General features: G+C 38.2%; 3 protein-coding genes across 3 annotated transcripts in view; 1 reads left to right on the top strand and 2 right to left on the bottom strand.

Annotated features, from left to right (window-relative positions):
• LOC106883844 (uncharacterized) overlaps positions 1-21,300 on the top strand; it is a 158,351-nt gene that overhangs the window by 58,259 nt on the left and 78,792 nt on the right. The window lies entirely within an intron of this gene.
• Positions 11,623-13,137, bottom strand: LOC149131649 (uncharacterized). The gene has a single exon (XM_089338665.1). The coding sequence runs from the start codon at positions 13,135-13,137 to the stop codon at positions 11,623-11,625; it is 1,515 nt and encodes a 504-aa protein (XP_089194791.1).
• LOC149131648 (uncharacterized) lies at positions 15,984-16,595 on the bottom strand. Its single transcript, XM_089338664.1, has one exon. The coding sequence runs from the start codon at positions 16,593-16,595 to the stop codon at positions 15,984-15,986; it is 612 nt and encodes a 203-aa protein (XP_089194790.1).

Raw genomic sequence — 21,300 nt, 5'->3', positions numbered from 1 at the left:
CGCGGCATGTCTAAGGACTTTCGAGCGAGATCGTTGCCAGTGCCCTTGGACTGGCTCTTGTGCAGGTGGCACATAAAATACACCACTTCTGAGCGTGGCCGTTGCCAGTACCGCCTGACTGGCCTTCGTATGATTTTCAAGTGAGATCGCTGCCAGTGCCCCTGGACTGGCTCTTGTGCGGGTGGCACATAAAATACACCATTTTGAGCATGGCCGTTGCCAGTGCCGCCTACTGCCCTTCGTGTCGGTGGCACATAAAAGCACCCATTACACTCTTGGAGTGGTTGGCGTTAAAAAGGGCATCCAGCTGTAGAAACTCTGCCAAATCAGATTGGAGCCTGGTGTTGCCATCTGGTTCACCAGTCCTCAGTCAAATCGTCCAACCCATGCTAGAATGGAAAGCGGATGTTAAACGATGATGATGATGATGATGTATTTATATATATGATATGTATATATATATATATATATATATTGCATGTATATATATTACATGTGTATATATATATATATATATGTGTGTGTGTGTGTGTGTGTGTTATGTGTATATATATGTATTACATAGGCACAGGAGTGGCTGTGTGGTAAGTATATTTTATGTATACATATATATTATATGTATATATATATATATATATATATATATATTATATATATATATATATATTATATGTATTTATATATATTATATGTATATATAAATATTACACATATGTATATATATATTATATGTATTATATGTATATATATTACATGTATATGTATATATATATCATCATCATCATCGTTTAACGTCCGCTTTCTATGCTAGCATGGTTTGGACGATTTGACAGAGGACTGGCAAGCCAGAAGGCTGCACCAGGCTCCAATCTGACCTGGCAGAGGTTCTACAGCTGGATGCCCTTCCTAACGCCAACCACTCCAAGAGTATAGTGGGTGCTTTTACGTGCCACTGGCACTCACACAAGTGCCAGGAAGGCGACGTTGGTAACGGTCATGCTCAAATGGTGCTATTTACGTGCCACCGGCACGAAAGCCAGACAGCTGGGGCTCTGGCAATGATCGCGCTCGGACGATGCTCTTAGTGATTTACTGGTATAGGTGCCATCATGATTTCGCTTTTGATTTGCCCCAAGTTTAGTGTTCAATGAAGACGTTGGTGCCAGTCTACAAATTTACTTCGATTTCGGTTTCACTTGGCTCAACAGGTCTTATATATATATATATATATATATATATATATATATATATATATACACATACACATACTATAAAAAGAAACATCCTCTCAAGGTGAAATCAAAATTTGATGACCCTACAAGACTAGGTGAAAGCACTAATTTATAAAACATGTGACATATGAATAAAAATCTGTAAATGTACAACCATCCAGACTACTGAGTACCTGATTATTATATTTTCTAATATATAATTCCTGTACATCACCACCAAACCTCCCAATATATGTATATATATATTATATATGTATTATATAGGCACAAGAGTGGCTGTGTGGTAAGTAGCTTGCTTACCAACCACATGGTTCCAGGCTCAGTCCCACTGCATGGCACTGTGGGCCAGTGTCTTCTACTACCAAAGCCTTGGAGTGGATTTGGTAGATGGAGACTGAAAGAAGCACGTCGTATATATATATATATATATATATATATATATATATATATATATATATATATATATATGTGTGTGTGTGTGTATGTATATGTTTGTGTATCTGTGTTTGTCCCTTCAACATCGCTTGACAACCAATGCTGGTATGTTTATGTCTCCATAGCTTAGCAGTTCGGCAAAAGGGACCGACAGAATAAGTGCTAGGCTTAAAAAGAATAAGACCTGGGGTCGATTTGTTTGACTAAAGACGGTGCTCCAGCATGGTCACAGTCAAATGACTGAAATGAATAAAAGAATATGTATATATATATATATATATATATATATATATATATATATATATATGTATATATATATGTATATATATATATATGTGTGTGTGAGTGTGTATATTATATGTATATATATATGTATATATGTATGTATATATATATATATAAGTATATGAATAATAATAATAAATGGAGCAAAACGCATATAAATAAAAGTTCCTTTAATTCCTACACATGTTTCAAAATAAATGAGAGCTCCTTCACAAAGAAGTAAGAGCTGCTGGGATTCCTCATATATTTCTCTTTAGGGGGTTCATAATAAAACATATAATAGCAAGACAAAAACGAAATGATGAGGTAACTTACGAGCAAAGATGTTACATGGTCAGTGACCGTTAGAACGTTTGTTTCACTGCCATGTAGCATTGCTGTTCGTACACATGCATCATTCAGCCAGCCTTTTACGCTGAGAGCGAGAGGCCCTTTGTCACCAGCAGAGGTATAGTTTTTCTCCCTGGAATGTGGCAGAAGTTGTTCTTTGCACATTTTCAGTGTTTGTTGCTCCTGAGCATCTGCCACATACAAAAACTTTCTTCCTAGTTAGCCTTCCTTTGATATTGCTGCACCTCTTATGTGTTCATAGCTTACACTGGTACATCTTATAGAGTTTCTACCTACGCCTTTTCTACAGATTGAGCAGGGACATCTACCTGAAGGGGTTTGTGGCTTGTCTACCTTCCTATTTATTAGGAGTTTGGTTTTAGCTAGGTTGACTCTAAGGCCCTTCGATTCTAATCCTTGCTTCCACAGCTGAAACTTCTCTAGTTCTGATTAGCGCAAAGTCATCAGCATAGAGGAGCAATTAGTACAAGGTCATCAGCATAGAGGAGCTCCCAGGGGCATCCTGTCTTGAATTCCTCTGTTATTGTCTGGAGGACTATGATAAATAGGTGGGGGATGAGGACTGAACCTTGGTGGACCCCTACCTCTACCCGGAATTCTTCATTGTACTCATTGCCAACCCTCACCTTACTGATAGCGTCTCTGTACATGGCTCGCACAGCTCTCACTAACCATTCTTCTATCCCTAGTTTCCTCATTGACCACCAGATAAGGGATCGGGGGATCCTGTCAAAGGCTTTCTCCATCTCAACGAAAGCCAGGTACAGAGGCTAGATATTTCTCCTGTAGCTGCCTTATCAGAAATATAGCATCAGTGGTGCTTTTCCCTGGCACAAACCCAAACTGCATCTCATCTAAACTGACTCTCTCCCTAATTAGTTGGGCGATGACCCTCTCTGTGATTTTCATTACCTGATCTAACAACTTGATACCTCTGTAATCATTTGTATCTAAAGCGTCACCTTTACCTTTGTAACAGTTGACTATGGTGCTGCTACACCAGTCATTGGGTATGACTCCTTCATGTATCACCTGGTTAACTATACGGGTGACTAGGCTATAGCTGACACTGCCAGATATTTTGAGCATCTCTGCAGTGATTCCTGATGGGCCAGGGGCTTTCCCTGTCTTCATACTCTTAATTGCTTTATCTACCATGGTACTGTCAATTAGGATAAGTGGTCCCTCTGTTGTGTCAACATACAGCAGACTATCTTTCTCCCATTCATTCTCTTTATTAAGCAACCTTTCATAGTGGCGTCTCCAAACCTCTCTCTTTGCAGACTTGTTTAGTGCAAGTGAACCATCATCCATGTGGACACATTTCTCTCCTACGACATCACGATTGTCTCTCACACACTGTCTTGTAACACGAAATACCTCAAGTCTTTGGTCCTCATGGCACAGAATATTGGCAAATATTTTCTTATCTGCTTCCCCTCTGGCTAAATAAACCTGTCTCCTAGCTTCCCTTCTGGCAGTCTGATACCATTCCCTGCTACGTCCGTTCTTCCAGTCCTTCCAAGCTTGTTTCTTTTGTCTAATAGCCCTGTCAACCACATTGTTCGACCACCACATTACCTTGGGTCAAGAGGGGACTTTGAACCATCCGCAGATCTGGTCAGTGGCTCTCAGCAGGTTGTCTTGTAGAAACCTCCAGTTGTCTTCCACATCATGTGATGCTATATTAGTATTATTATTACCTTGTAATAATCCTTATTATTATTATTATTATTATTATTATTATTATTATTATTCAGTAGTTTTATTTTTATAACGTGCTTTCACTTCACTACCGAGCGCAGCTCTGTGCGCCTTGGGTATGTGCTGTGGTGCTCTTATGTTTACTGTATTGAAAGTGTTTTGCGTAGAATGTGTGCAGTGCCCAGTAGTGCAATTTTCTGTATGTTATATATATTTGTAAGTCCTGGTGTTTTTGTTATGTATTTGTCTGAATTATTGTTATTATTATTATTATATATATATGCACATATATGTATACAGGGTGCAATGGATAAATTGTTGCCATTTTATATTTTTAATTTTGCGCATCCGCATTGTTTGTTTTTGATTTTGTCAACTACTAAGTATTGTAGGGTCAGTTTGGCATTGTCTGTGACAAAAACAGCACCATGACGTTATTCACTCTGCCAGAAATTTGGAAATGACATGCTGTACTTCGTATTCATGCCAGAAGCACCAATATGAACATTCAGAGTGTTTGGATTTCAATCTGAGGACAGTGAATGTGCTGAGATTTATAAAATTCAAACATTCATTTAACATCATGGTGTTTGGAGTGATCACTAGTGATATCAATATTATACCTCCATTCATCTTCCCACATAACCTCAAACTCAATACGGAGACCTATGTCAAGTGCCTGGAGGAAGTAATGCTGCTCTAGGTCAAGAGGGTGGCTGCTGGAAGACCCTATGTCTAGCAACAGGACTCTGCACACAAGCAGGAGAACCTAGTCATGGTATCAGACAATTTCTGTGACCACATCACCCCTAACATCTGGCCACCTAACTCCCCAGACTGCAACCCCCTTGATTATTATGTGTGGTGGTAGTTGAGCAAAAGACCAACAAAGATGAAGTGAAGGCAAGGATTATGGCAGCATTCACCAATTTAAACAAGGAGACTGCCCAGAAGAGTTACAGGAGATTCCAAAGTTGTCTGGAGGCTGTGGTTGAAGCCAATGGCAATTTTATTGAATAAATTTGCTCTTTAGTATTTCAAGATATTCCTATGTAATTTTAGTAAATATATGTGTTAAAATGAGATGTCAGTGTTATTTTAATTTTTGCGTAATTTACATGACAATATATTTACCACACCCTGTATATACAGGGTGTCCCAAAAGTCACTGAGGGGTTTCAGTTTTTAATAACTTCCTTAACTTTACAAATAAATGTGTGAAATTTTGAAACAATATAAAGGATATAATGGAAATTAATATGTACAAGTCAAATTTTGCTACACCACTACATCACATATGAAAACTGACATCACTTAAATGGCAGCCATTTTCAGCTTCGCACGTCTGTGCTCTTTCCAAAACTTGCATCATAACATCCTCAAGAGTTTCAGATCCCACCTCTCTCATTTCTCTACTGATGTTCTTCAGTTGCACCAGGATCTCCAGTTTGTTAATATAAACCCTCTCTTTCAGGTATCCCCACCAGAAAAAAATCCGGGCTAATCAAGTCTGGGGAACTTGAAGGCCATTCACAGTAGACCTCACACATGGTTCTAGCAAGATGGAGCAACTGCTCATACTGCAAGAGAAACAATGCAGTTGCTACAGCAGTGCTTTGCAGAGAGGATAATCTTCCACTATGGCAATGTCAACTGGCCTTCATGCTTGCCAGACTTGACTCGCCCTGATTTTTCTTGTAGGGGTACCTGAAAGAGAGGGCTTACTTACTTCAACAGACCGGAGACCCTGGTGCAACTGAAGGAGGACATCAATCGAAAAACCAGAGGAGTGGGATCTGAAACTCTTTAGGGTATTATGGTGCAAGTTTTGGAAAGAGCACGGGCGTGTGAAGCCAAGCATGGCTGCCATTTAAGCAATGTCATTTTTCATATGTCCTTTATATTGTATCAAAATTTCATGCATTTATTTGTAAAGTTAAGGAAGTTATTGAAAATTGAAACCCATCAGCGACTTTTGGGACACCCTGTATATATATGTGTGTGTATATATATATATATATATATATATATATATATATATATATATATATATGCAAATATATATATGTGTGTGTGTGTGTGTGTGTGTGTGTGTGTGTGTGTGTATGTATATATATATATATATATATATGTGTGTATATGTGTATATGTATATATATATGCAAATATATATATGTCTATGTGTATACATATATATATGTGTGTGTGTGTGTGTGTATGTATATATGTATATGTGTGTGTCTGTGTGTGTGTGTGTACGTATATAATGCTTAAAATGAGATGGTTGCCAGTCAGGCGGTACTGGCAACGGCCACTTTCAAAATGGTGTATTTTACATGCCACCTGCACAGGAGCCAGTCCAGCGACACTGGCAATGATCTCACTCGAACGACTTTTCATGTGCCACTGGCACAAATGCCAGTGACGCGAAGCTGCAGCACAAGTGCCAGGAAGGCGACACTGGTAACGATCATGCTCGAAGGTGGTGCCATCACGAGTTCGCTTTCGCTTGCCCCAACAGGTCTTTGCAAGTGGAGTACGCATAAGTGGGCTGGCTACATCCCTGGTAGAGGCTTGGATTTTGATCTCACTTGGCTTGCCAGGTCTTCTCACGCACAGCATATTTCCAAAGGTCTCGGTCAGAAGTCATTGCCTCGATGAGGCCTAATGTTCGGAGGTCGTGCTTCACCACTTCATCCCAGGTCTTCCTGGGCCTTCCACTTCCACAGGTTCCCTCAACCGCTAGGGTGTGGCACTTTTTCACACAGCTATCCTCATCCATTCTTGTCACGTGACCATACCAGCGCAGTCGTCTCTCTTGCACACCACAACTGATGCTTCTTAGGTACAACTTTTCTCTCAAGGTACACTCTGTCGAGTATGCACACTGACATTACACATCCATCGGAGCCTACTGGCTTCATTACTTTTGAGCTTATGCATGTCCTCAGTAGTCACAGCCCATATTTCACTGCCATGTAGCATGGCTGTTCGTACACATGCGTCATACAGTCTGCCTTTTACTCTGAGAGAGAGAGACCCTTTGTCACCAGCAGAGGTAAGAGCTCTCTGAACTTTGCCCAGACTATTCTTATTCTAGCAGCTACACTTTCAGCGCACCCACCCCCACTACTAACTTGGTCACCTAGCTATCAACTGGAAGCTATCAACTATGTCTAGTTTTTCTCTCTGGAATGTGGCAGAAGTTGTTTTCTGCACATTTACAGTGTTTATTGCTCCTGAACATCTGCCACATACAAAAACTAACTTCCTAGTTAACCTTCCTTTGATATTGCTGCACCTCTTATGTGTCCCTAGCTTGCACTCAGTGCATCTTATAGAGTTTCTACCTACGCCTTTTCTACAGATTGAGCAGGGGTTTGTGTTTTGTCTACCTTCCTACTTATTAGGACTTTGGTTTTAGCTAGGTTGACTCTAAGGCCCTTCGATTCTAGTCCTTGCTCCCACTCATGAAACTTCTCCTCTAGTTCTGATAGTGACTCAGCAATTAGGACAAGGTCGTCAGCATAGAGGAGCTCCCAGGGGCATCCCGTCTTCAATTCCTGTGTTATTGCCTGGAGGACTATGATAAATCGGAGGAGGCTGAGGACAGAACCTTGGTGGACCCCTACCTCTACCCGGAATTCTTCACTGTATTCATTGCCAACCCTCACCTTACTGACAGCATCTCTGTACATGGCTCACACAGCTCTCACTAACCATTCTTCTATCCCTAGTTTCCTCATTGACCACCAGATGAGGAATCGGGGGACCCTGTCAAAGGCTTTCTCCATGTCAATGAAAGCCATGTACAGAGGTTTATCTTTGGCTAGGTATTTCTCCTGAAGCTGCCTTACCAGAAATATAGCATCAGTGGTGCTTTTCCCTGGCACAAACCCAAACTGCATCTCATCTAAACTGACTCTCTCCCTAATTAGTTGGGCTATGACCCTCTCTGTGACTTTCATTACCTGATCTAACAACTTGATACCTCTGTAATCATTTGTATCTAAAGCGTCACCTTTACCTTTGTAGCAGTTGACTATGGTGCTGCTACACCAGTCATTGGGTATGACTCCTTCATGCATCACCTGGTTAACAATACTGGTGACTAGGCTATATCCGACACTACCAGATATTTTGAACATCTCTGCAGTGATTTCTGATGGGCCGGGGGCTTTCCTCGTCTTCATACTCTTGGTAGGGAATCCCTGAATCTATTATGGACCATGATAAGTTATATAGAATATTCTTATTTTTGAGATGATGTATGTGACTGGTGGGGGTTGTGGATTTACTAAGTTTCTCATATCTAAAAGAATTGAGATGCACAGCCTATCGCTGTGTAAAATTTATAGTTGACCCTATATATATGGTTGTAGATTTGTATAGCGTGTTGAGGACGGTGCATTTGTAAATTATGTTAGACCTTCTGCAACAGGTTTGTAGATGGCAAATGGTCACGGGGTGGTAGTTACATGGTGGTGCATTGTGGGGGTTATTCTCAGGAATGGCAGAAGTAATACAGTCTAGTGAGAGGTTAGAGAAGGGGGTAGATTGATCTATGTTATTAACATTATTATTACTATTATTATTATTTCTATCCTTGTTATTATTGATCCTATCTGTAGTTGTAGTACTAGTATTCTGGTTAGTGTTAGTAGGATTGATTGGGTTCGATGTTGGAGCTATATATGCGTCGGGCACTCTTGTGTTCAGAGTTGTTTCGATGTATATTTTGATAATAGACAGGAAGTTTTCATCTATTAGAGGTTGTTATGATAGACACAAAGTTGGATAGCTTTAAGGTAGATCTATTAAAGATAGAGTAATATTTATGTTGATGAGGGAAATTGGAGCCTGTATATTAAAATAGGATTTGGTTAAATTCTTAACATTTAATGAGAAGGGAGGTGTATACCATAGCATAGAGCAACCACTGCTTTTTTTGGTTGCTTAGGGGTAGTATAATCTATCTTTTTAGAAATTAGAGTGGGGTTGTATGGCCTGATATTGTTAGCTGATTTAGCTTTAGACCTAGTGTTATATGTGTGGATGTGGGGTCTAGGCTGTCTTAATCTTGGTTCTTGTGTAGTGCATGTATAGTCTGTTATGATTATGATGGTTAGCATGTTGTAATATGACCTGTGATATATATTGCTTGAGCCTAGTACTAGAGTTGTATTTTATATGTATATGTGTGTGTGTGTGCGTATATATATATATATATATATATGTATATGTATATGTATATATAAAAAATTTTTTTCAGAATGAGATAAAAAACCAAGGCTGTGAAATTTTAGAACATTTATAAATATTCATAAATATTCATAAATGGGATCACTGGTAGAATGTGTCATATAAAACATCTTTTTCTCTTAGTCTTCTTAAAAAAAAAAAGAAATCCATAAATTATTCCATGTTAAAGTTGTTGTATTTCTGTAATTTCAACCAATCACTGACGTCCATTCAGCCAATATACATTAAGTGCCGACTACATAAACAAACGATTCTGAAACAATTAACCCTAACCCTAACCCTAACTCTAACCCTAACCCTAACCCTAGGGTTAGAGTTAGGGTTAGGGTTAGGGTTAAAGCAAATTTAAAATGAAAAAAGCAAATAAAACGAAGAATCGTTTGTTTATGTAGTCGGCACTTAATGTATATCGGCTGAATGGACGTCAGTGATTGGTTGAAATTATCGAAATAAGACAATTTTTTACATGAAATAAATTCGAATACAAAAATATTTTTCTGTTCTATAACACAAAATAGATAAGTATACGAAGTTTGAAAGTCTTTCGGTACCAAAAGCACTACGTAAAACATTAATGAAAAATGTGGCCCCCGTTTTAAAAAAGATCCCATCTTTTTCTCTTAGTCTTCTTAAAAAAAAAAGAAATCCATAAATTATTCCATGTTAAAGTTGTCGTATTTCTGTAATTTCAACCAATCACTGACGTCCATTCAGCCGATATACATTAAGTGCCGACTACATAAACAAACGATTCTGAAACAATTAACCCTAACCCTAACCCTAACCGTAGGGTTAGGGTTAAGGTTAGGGTTAAAGCAAATTTAAAATGAAAAAAGCAAATAAAACGAAGGTATGGAGATTAAATACGCTTTACATCGCTTAATGAGCCAAAGGAGTAAAGGTAAACAACTGAATACTTGTCAGTGATTGGTTGAAATTATCGAAATAAGACAATTTTTTACATGAAATAAATTCCAATACAAAATAGATAAGTATACGAAGTTTGAAAGTCTTTCGGTACCAAAAACACTACGTAAAACATTAATGAAAAATGTGGCCCCCGTTTTAAAAAAGATCCCATAAATGTTCTAAAATCTTCACAGCTTTGGTTTTTTATATCATTCTGAAAACAAATTTTTATATATACACATGCTGATATATGACCTACGTTAGACTCCTTATTCACATAATCACTGAACCTGAAGCTTAACTATGGTCTATCCATAGCACTTACTCAGCATTACCTGACAACTTTGGGTCTTATTGACACCATTACCTCTCATAACCTCTATATGTGTGTGTGTGTGTGTGTATATATATATATATATATATATATATATATATATATATATATGTGCATATATGCATATATATATATGTGCATATATGCATATATATATATACACATATAAATATGCATATATATATGCATGCATTTATATATATGCATACACACACACACACACACACACATATATATATATATTTATAAAAAAGAAGTTTGAAATGCCAATATATAAAAAATGAATTTTAATTTATAATTTTGTCAGAGATATTATGTTTCGGTTCTTGAAAAAACGAACCTTATCAAAAATACATATTTAAGAAAATGAAATTAAGTGAAAAGTTCATAATTGTTCCTTACTGGTATCAACATAGTGCACGTGGGAGCATTTTTTGATGGTTGTAGTAGTAGTAGTGACCGTGTTGGTAATGGTAAATGGCAGTGACCTCTGCCCCTGTCAGCAGCAGTAGTTAATTGGTTGTAATGGTAGGGGTGGAAGCAGCACAAGCAGCAGTAGTAGTAGTGACCGTAATAGCAGTAGTAGCAGCGACTGTTGGTCGTAGTAGTAGTAGTAGTAGTAGTAGTAGTGACTGTAATAGCAGCAATAGCAGTGACTGTTGGTCGTAGTAGTAGTAGTAGTTGTAGCAGGGACCGCTGTTTGCAGTAGTAGTAGTTATCGTGGCAGTGGTGGTGGAGTTGTAGGATTCTTTTTTTCCTTTTTTGGATAACCAATATATGATCTTAATGTTACTGGCCCAGGGTGTTTAAACTTTGCCCGAATTTTCTAATAAAACGAAGCTCTTTGTTTTGACGTTGGGTGAAAGTTGTGTTGTAATTGAATTGGTAAAGTGGGAAGGTCGTAAACTTTGGATTTTTATTCAGTGTACATCTGCCTATGTGGTCACTGACAGGTACTTCTCTGTATTCAGGATTCCTAATTTGGGATTTATGTAATGCCATCCTTTTTCGTAGGCCTATATATTGCCTATTGCATCCTGTGCATGTTATTACATAAATTAGGTTTTCTGATGCACAAGTGAAGTTTTTTCTGATGATGAAATGATGGCCTTATTCTAATGTGTATTCCGAACCTTCTACTAAGATGGTACAAATCCCGCAGTTTGGCCTTCCACACTTTTTGACTGTTGGTTTTGTGGTAATTATTGGGTGCAGTTTAGCCTGTGTTAAAATCTTCTTTAAGGATTTTGGCTGTCGTTTGCTTTTTATGATGGTGTGTGTTTGGAGGATTTGATTCATCCTTGGGTCTCCCTTGAGTAGGGCTGTGTTTTGAAGTATGGTATTGAAGGCCTCGTTAAGTGGGTTGTGTGTAGAGATGTAGGGTAGGGTTTTTAATTTTTCATCCCCTTTTGGTTTTGGTTGTCTCAGGTCTTCTATATTCAGTTTAAGTGTTTGCTGGATTGCATTGTCTATTAGGGGTTGTGGATAATTCCTATTTTTGAGTGTAGCTCTGAGTTCCTGGAGACGTGTGTGTCGGGTGTTTGTGTCTGATACTATGGTGCAAATCCTTTTGGCTAAACAGAAAGGGATGTTCATTCTCGTGTGCCTAGGGTGGCATGAGTCAAATGGCAGGTACTGCTTAGAGTCTGTCGGTTTATAATAGATATCCATCTCTATTTTGTTGCCGACTTTCTTAATGAGGATATCTAAAAATGGTAGTTTTTCCTGGTTATGTTTCATCGTGAATTTGATGTTTTCATTAATTCCATTTAGTATCATTTTAAATTCCTCAAGTTTTTCTATGCTTTCATCCCAGAGGATGAAGCAGTCGTCCAGATATCTTCTCCAGTTGTTCTGGATATAGTTGGAGAAAGAGTTCCCATATTTTTCGAGTGTTTTCTTGTAAAGAATTATTTCGATGTAGCCCATTACTAGGTTAGCAAAAGAAGGTGCAGTACGCGTACCCATGGCTGTTCCTGATCTTTGTCTGTAGTAATTATTATTAAATATGAAGTAATTGTTTTGTAATATAAATCTTAGTCCTTCTATAACAAGCTCTTTATTTAAGCGAGTTGGTAGTTCAAAGGAGTAGTTGTTTAGCCAGAAAGTGATCGCTTCTATTCCTAAGGTGTGGGGGATGTTTGAATAAAGGTTAACTACGTCGAAGGATATTAGTAGGGTTTTCTCATTGACTGTTTTTGGGAGGTGGTTAAGCATGTCTATATCGTCTCTTATGTAGCTTTTGATGTGCTTAAGGAAAGGTTTTAGAAGTGTGTCTAAGATGTTGCTGAGGCGGTGAGTTTCGCATGCTGGGCCTGCTATTATCGGTTTAAGTTTTAGATCTTTCGGTGAGGGGATTTTGATGATTACGTCAGTAGCTTTTTTACATGCTTCACTAATTATTTTGCTTTTGTGGACTTTAGGGATACTGTAGAATAAACTTGATTTGCACTTGAAGTTGGTGATGTAATCGTACTCCTTGTCTGTGAGTCCTTCTCGGTATGAGTTGAGTAATGTCCTGAGGTTATTCATTATTTTTGGTTGATTATAATGTTGGGCCCTTTCATAGTATGTCTCATCTCCTAATAGGGATAATACTAAATTTTTATAATCATTTGTGTTCATTAGAACTACCGTGTATATATATATACAGATAAGAAAAGAAATGGAGCAACAATTAACAAGTAGAAGTTGATCATTGGTGTTAAAAAGTCATAGTTTAATTGTAGTTAAAAAACATTTACAGCCGTTCCAGTTTGTTATTTTTTAAGTAAATTTGCATTCATCTCGTTACGTGTAACAAACATCATCAGAATGATTTAGAGTTTATTGGAGGAATATAGACAGGAGAAAAAGGAAGAAGGAAAAGAAAAAGGGAAAAAGGAAAAAAAGTTCACTCAGTCTTTAGGCTTACATTTTTGTGTCCTTTAAGCTTGCAGGTGTGTGTACATTTCTTCAGTTAAATGAATGGAGTAATAAGTGAGGAAAATGACTAGTTGACTGGTGGTGTTATTCCTGGTAGTAATATCCAGTGTCGTTAATTATAATAAATAATGCTGTTTGAGACTGCTAGATAAGTCCCTATGATTACAATAAGGCCCTTGTTAAAAATTAAGGATGTTCTTAAAAGTTTAAGTGCGATATACAGTATAAATTTGGGTTATGTAAAAAGGTATAATAAATATATAAATAAATTAAAATGTTGTTATGTGCGGTGCAGGCTATCTATTCTTTGATATAATTAAAAACCAATACAGTCAGCTAGAATAGCCTAAATCACTCACTTAATTGTATTTATGTTAGTGGCAGCCCTAGCAATTAGTATGTTAGTCAGTGATCTAACATTAATGTGAATATATTAAAAAGAATTATAGTTCCAGGTGTACATCATGCATTTAAGATAAATAATTCAGTTATTCAGGGTAATTTAATTTAATTGTGATATGTTATTAAATCATGCTGTGGTAAGGGAGAGGATCAAGGGGAGGTAATCAGAAGTTAAGCAGGTGTATATACACACATATATATATATATATATATATATATATATATATATATATATATAGGTTGAAAATATGTGGAAAAAAATTATAAAAAGTGGATGAGAAATGCTTTCGTTTCATATAGTTTAATATCTTTTTATAAATATATACATATTAAATGGATGTCGTGAAATCCAACCAGTTTTCACTATTTAAATTAGCTTTTCAAGGGACATTGTATAGTAATCAATTCTCGTGATAGAGGGGTCTCATCATTTTGGATGTTTGAAGAATAAGAAGAATGAGTCTAGAGAGTGAACCAAGGGAAGCAACAGGTGGCAAGGGGGACAACCGTCTCCTTAGTATAATTTTTAAAATGGTCGAATTTGTATATTGAGGTGTGGTCTGTACTTTTGTATGAACAGGTTTTCCTTGTTTAGGCGTTCTTGTACTGAGATTGAATCTTTGCATTGGTATAATGAAAATTCAGCATTTTATTACTTGCGCATCTGTCAATGTGTCCACTCAGTGCTATCTGCTTGTATTGAGGGAAATGAATCTGTTCTTTATGCAGCGTGACTCTGCATCTCAAAGTAGGGCTCGTTTGGCCCACATAATTGTGGCCACAACCTGAGCAGGTTAGGACATAGATAAGGTTCTGGGAAGCACATGTGAAGTTGGTCTTAATTGAGAATTTTTGTCCTTGCTGGAATGTGAATTCCGAGTCTTCAGTTAGGTGTGGACATGTACCACAGTTAGGTCATCTGCAGTTTTTAACTGTTGGTATCGCTTGTATTGAGTGTAGTTTTACATTTGTTGGGAGTCTCTTTGCATTTTAGTAGTTTGTGTGTATTTAGGATGCTGTTCATTTTCGGGTCTTGAGTAAGCAGAGGGAGATTTTGTATAATTGTATTATATGCTTCATTTTTTTCTGGGATTGTGGGTTTATATGTATGGGAGTGATTTAAGGTGAGGTGTGGTGTTTTGTTTTGTTGTCCTTAGTGTGTTTGTGCCCCATTTCTTGGCACCTTTAATTCCATGTTCTATAAGTGTAGGTGGGTATTGATGTTCAATGAGTGTTATTTTGAGTTCTTGTAGGCAAAGTTCCCGAGTGGTTGTGTCAGATACAATTGCACAGATCCTCTTTGCTAGATTGAATGGGATATTTATTTTGGTGTGTTTAGGATGGCATGAACTGAAAAGGAGATACTGTTTTGAGTCTGTTGGTTTGTAGTAAATGTCGGTTGCAATTTGGTTGTTGGACTTTTTTAAAATCAAAATGTCCAGAAATGGGAGCTGTTCCTTGCTATATTCCATTGTAAATTGGATGTTGGGGTTTATATTGTTCAGCGTGGATTTGAAATCCAGGAGGTTATCATAGGTTTCATTCCAGATGATAAAACAATCGTCTAGGTACCTTTTCTAGTTTTCTCTTATATACTGGTGGAATGGGGTTCCAAATTTTTGGAGCAAAAGTACATATAGGGTAGATTCAAAGAAACCCATTATTAGGTTCGCAAGGACACGTGCTGCTTTCGTTTGCATCTCAATACCGCATTTTTGGCGGTAGCATGTTGTATCAAATAGGAAGTAATTGTTTTGTAGGATGAACTTCAGGGATTCAGTGGCAAAAGTCTGGTTTATGCGGTCCGGGAGAACTTCAGTGTATTTTTCTAATTTCTAATTCTAACCAGAATTTTATTGCCTCTATTTCATAGTCGTGTAGAATGTTAGTGTAGAGGTTGATGACATCAAAGGAGACTAATAGAGCTTCTTCGTTGGTGGTTTTTGGTAGATGCTCTAGCATGTCCAGATCGTCTCTAATGAAACTTTTAATGTATTTGAGGAAAGGTTCCACAAGTATGTCCAGAAAGTTGCTTAGGCAGTGTGTTTCACAGGCTGGGCCAGCAATATTAGGCCTTAATTTTAAATCTTCTGGTGATGGGATATTTATGTATAGACCTGGATTTGAGCTGTAGGCATTAGTAATTATTTGACTCTTGTGGATTTTGGTTTGCATTTGAAGTTTGTGATGTAGTCTTTTTCTTTTTGTGTCAGGCCTTTTTCATGTTTGAGTATTAAAGTTGCAAGATTTTTTAAAGTTTTTTGCTGCCTATAATTTGCAACTTTTTCATAGAAGGAGTAATTTTCTAGTATAAACAATGATAGGTTTTTATAGTATTCTTTGTCCATCACTACTACAACACTACCTTTGTCTGCTTCTTTGATTGTCAGGTTTTTGTCATTTTTTAGCTGTAATAGGTGCTTCCATTGTATGTTGTTGAAGTTAGGTACAACTTTTGATTTATAGTTAGTGTGAGGAAAATTCTGGATACAGTTGCAGAAGTTGTCTAGTGTTTTATTCCTTCCTTTGGGTGGTAGATAATTACTGTTGTTTCTCACTTGTGATTCGTCATCGTTGTTGTAGTTGGTTAGTGCTTCTGTCAATTGAAGTTTTCTGCAAAATTCTGCAATATTATCTTTAATTTCATTGGTGTTGGATCTACGTGGAGTGGGTGTAAATTTTAAACCTTTAGCTAAAATATGGATTTTTGTTGTGGAGGGAGTTTTCTTAGCTAAATTATTTTGGGTTTCTCCCATATGTTCCAATGCATGTCCCTGTGTCTCTCTACTCTGTCTAAAAAACGTTGTTTGTTGTAATTAAGTTGGAAGGGGTTCTCAGTGTTCAGGTTTCTATTGTGGGAGTATTATTGTGTGGGTGAATTGGTTGCGATTATGTAGTGTGGGTGTTTATGTTGGAATGAGTTGTAGGGGTGTTTGGTCCTGTATGGGATGCTGTGAAGTTGTTTTCTTTGTCTGGGTAAGGGAGTTGTAATTCTGAAAGTTGAATTCCTATGTTGAGGAAGAGGTAGGATCTGCTGTCTGTTTCTAGCTTTTGGAGGGATAGCATTGAAATAATAATAATAATAATTATTATTATTATTCCTAGTCATGGAGTGTTTCTTATTGGTGTTTCCTATTATTGGGTGGTTCTTACTGGTATTTCCTATTAATGGGGGATTCCTATTGTAAGGTTGGTGGTTGTTGACTTCCCAGTGGTGGGATAGTTTTGTGTGTGTGTGTCAGAAGTTTGGTCTGGGTGTTCGATGATTGGTTTCTGTGGATGTATTTGTTTTGGATTTTCCACATATTTTCAACTCATAATTTTGCCACGTGGTGTATACTGACTCTTCAGTATCTTCGCTCCTGGTATATTTCTATGTTTATATATATATATATATATATATATGCATATTCCCAACACCATGACACCACACTACACCATACCACACAACACATCACATCACAACACACCACCATGCACACACATACTCTCTTACAAACGCACCTTCGTTTTGGGATCACTACTACTACTTTGTTATCTCCCCTTCTTCTTAGCTCTCCTGTGTGACCCTTCTGTTCTGCATTCGCCATGATAGATCTCTAGCCACTACACCATCACACACATTTTTTTGTCTCTTTGTTTCTCTCCTTGTTTCTTTCTGTGTTCCTTTTTGTGGAAGAGCGTAGGCTTGAAACGTTAAAGACTTTTTCAATTCCTGAGCGTTATACTAATACATCTGTTTGTTTTCTACACCACCTGTCTTCATCTTTTGTTTTTTTTGTGAATTCTCCCCCTATATATATATATATATATATATATATATATATACATACATACATACATATATATATATATATATATATGAATGGGAGAAAGAGAGCCTGCCGTATGTCGACCCAACAGAGGGACCAGCTATCTGAGTTGACAGTACCAGGGTAGATAAAGCAATTAAGAGTATGAAGACAGGGAATGCCCCCGGCCCATCAGGAATCACTGCAGAGATGCTCAAAATATCTGGCAGTGTTGGCTATAGCCTAGTCACCCGTATTACGAACCAGGTGATACACGAAGGAGTCATACCCAATGACTGGTGTAGCAGCACCATAGTAAACTGCTACAAAGGTAAAGGTGACGCTTTAGACACTAATAATTACAGAAGCATCAAGCTGTTAGATCAGGTTATGAAAGTTACGGAGAGGGTCATGGCCCAACTAATTAGGGAGCAAATCAATTTAGATGAGATGCAGTTTGGGTTCGTGCCAGGTAAAAGCACCACTGATGCCATATTTCTAGTGAGACAGCTGCAGGAGAAATATCTAGCCAAGGATAAACCTCTGTACCTGGCCTTCGTTGACATGGAGAAAGCCTTTGACAGGGTCCCCCGATCCCTTATCTGGTGGTCAATGAGGAAACTTGGGATAGAAGAATGGTTAGTGAGAGCTGTGCGAGCCATGTACAGAGATGCTGTCAGTAAGGTGAAGGTTGGAAATGAGTACAGTAATGAATTCCGGGTAGAGGTAGGGGTCCACCAAGGTTCCGTCCTCAGCCCCCTCCTATTTATCATAGTCCTCCAGGCGATCACAGAGGAATTCAAGACAGGTTGCCCCTGGGAGCTCCTCTATGCTGATGACCTTCCACTAATTGCGCAGTCACTATCAGAACTAGAGGAGAAGTTTAAGGTGTGGAAGCAAGGACTAGAATCGAAGGGCCTTAGAGTCAACCTAGCAAAAACCAAAATCCTAATAAGTAGGAAGGTAGATAAAACACAAACCCCTTCAGGTAGATGGCCCTGATCAGTATGCAGTAAAGGAGTAGGTAGTAACTCTATAAGATGTACCCGGTGCAAGCTATGGACACATAAGAGGTGCAGCAATATCAAAGGCAGATTAACTACAAAGCTAGTCTTTGTATGTGGCAGATGTTCAGGTGCAATAAACACTGTAAACAAACAGGAAACGACTTCTATCTCATTCCAGGGAGAAAAACTAGAGGTAGTTGATAGCTTCCGCTATCTGGGTGACCAAGTTAGTAGTGGGGGTGGGTGCGCTGAAAGTGTAGCTGCTAGAATAAGAATAGCCTGGGCCAAGTTTAGAGAGCTCTTACCTCTGCTGGCGACAAAGGGACTCTCACTCAGGGTAAAAGGCAGACTGTATGACGCATGTGTACGAACAGCCATGCTACATGGCAGTGAAACATGGGCCGTGACTGCTGAGGACATGCGTAAGCTCGCAAGGAATGAAGCCAGTATGCTCTGCTGGATGTGTAATGTCAGTGTGCATACCCGTCAGAGTGTAAGTATCTTGAGAGAAAAGCTGGACATAAGAAGCGTCAGTAGTGGTGTGCAAGAGAGACGATTGCGCTGGTTTGGACATGTGGTGAGACTGAATGAGGATAGCTGCGTGAAAAAGTGCCACTCCCTAACAGTTGAGGGAACCCGTGGAAGAGGTAGGCCCAGGAAGACCTGGGCTGAGGTGGTGAGGCAAGACCTTCGAACATTGGGCCTCACCGAGGCGATGACTACTGACCGAGACCTTTGGAAATGTGCTGTGCGTGAGAAGACCCAGCAAGCCAAGTGAGATCGTTGCCAGTGCTCCTGGACTGGCTCTTGTGCGGGTGGCACATAAGATGTACCATCCTGAGCATGACCGTTGCCAGTACCGCCTGACTGGCCTTGTAGGGTTTTCGAGCGAGATCGTTGCCAGTGCCCCTGGACTGGCTCTTCTGCGGGTGGCACATAAAAGACACCATTTCAAGTGTGGCCGTTTTCGTGCGGGTGACACGTAAAAGCACCCACTACACTCTCTGAGTGGTTGGCGTTAGGAAGGGCATCTAGCTGTAGAAACTCTGCCAAATTAGATTGGAGCCTGGTGTAGCTATCCTGTTGCACCAGTCCTCAGTCAAATCGTCCAACCCATGCTAGCATGGAAAGCGGACGTTAAACGATGATGATGATGATGATGATATATATGTACACACACACATACATATATATATATATATATATATACACACACATATATATATATATATATATATATATATATACACATATACACACACACATATATATATATATATATATATATATATGCATGCATGTATATATATATATGCATATATATATATGTGCAAATATATATGTATATATATATATATCTTATATATAATAAAGCTGAAGTTGTGTATCTGTGTGAAGCCTTTTTAAAAGTTTATAGAAATCCACATTTTCCACTTCTTCGTAAAAATTTTTACATCAATGGAATTTTCTTGATGTGAACTTTCCAGTGCAGTAATTAGATTTTTAAAATTCCGTTTACTTTGTGTAACTGAAGGAAGATTTGGCTGTTGTTTCTAGCAACTTTTATATTTCTTCCCTTCTACCTGAGCTGGCGTTCTTATACATCGATCACGTGCTCAGCATATAATATACAGAGTAAGAGTAAAAGAGGGAGAGAGAGAGAGAGAGAGAGAGAGGGAAAGTGATACAGACAAAGTCATAGATTAACTTTGTTTAAGACTATTCTTTCCTTCTTATCTACCATTTCACTCTTCGTTCTTCCTCTCTCCAATTTAACAGCTTTCTTCTATCCCTCTGTGTCTAACATATTTTTCATAACATAGAAACGTAAAAACACACACAACCACACATACATGATCTGTGAAAACAACATACACATAAATACATACACATATCAACATTATAAATATACGATTTACTTTGTGTGTGTTTCTTATATAAACACACGCACGCATTGCTATTTTATAACTGTCTTCCATTCTCCGTTCCTCTCTTCATTGCTCCCATTCTCTATTCCTTTCTCCCCCTCTCTCTCTCTTCCTCTCTCCCTCTTCTCTCTTGCTCTCTCAAACGCATACACGCGCATGTACACACAAGCATTCACTACAATATAACTCATGTTCGTCAATGTGTTGTAAATATGTAGACAGGACAACACATTGCAAAATCAGTGAACTTCATTAGAAATGTTGGTAATTTTTCAAATTAACACCCGCACGATTTTCACTAGGGTGTTAGGGTTAGAGTTTTAGGGTCAGGTTTAGGGTTTTAGGGTTTCGGTTAAGGTTAGGATTTAGGGTTAGGGTTTGGATTGGGGTTAGTGTTATGGTTACGGTTTTAGGTTTAGGTTTAGGGTTTAGGGTTAGGGTTTTAGGGTTAGGTAATTGTGCAGGTGTTAATCTGAAAAATTACTGAAATGTGAAAACTACTGACCCTGCCATCTGTTATTACTTTTGTTGTTCTGTTTAATATATACATAAATTATGCCTCCAAAGAAGAGAGCTTGCTGGGGGAAAGAAAGCAACCGTTTTAAAAAGACAGCAACAGACTGCAGCAATTCACCACATTCCCGAAGCTACTTTGAACATAATGTAAAATGGTGCATCAACATCTACTGCCCAATCTGATAGAATTCTGGCAGAACTGTGTAGCAACAGATCGTC

Source organism: Octopus bimaculoides, chromosome 20 (assembly GCF_046866305.1).
Source record: "Octopus bimaculoides isolate indiv1 chromosome 20, ASM4686630v1, whole genome shotgun sequence".
In the NCBI taxonomy this organism is placed as follows: Eukaryota; Metazoa; Mollusca; class Cephalopoda; order Octopoda; family Octopodidae; genus Octopus; species Octopus bimaculoides.
This window is presented reverse-complemented; position numbering and strand designations above follow the sequence as displayed.

Excerpts from the sequence above, each read along its gene's own strand:
- LOC149131649 (XM_089338665.1), bottom strand. The coding sequence starts at position 13,137 with ATGAACACAAATGATTATAAAAATTTAGTATTATCCCTATTAGGAGAT.
- LOC149131648 (XM_089338664.1), bottom strand. The coding sequence starts at position 16,595 with ATGGGAGAAACCCAAAATAATTTAGCTAAGAAAACTCCCTCCACAACA.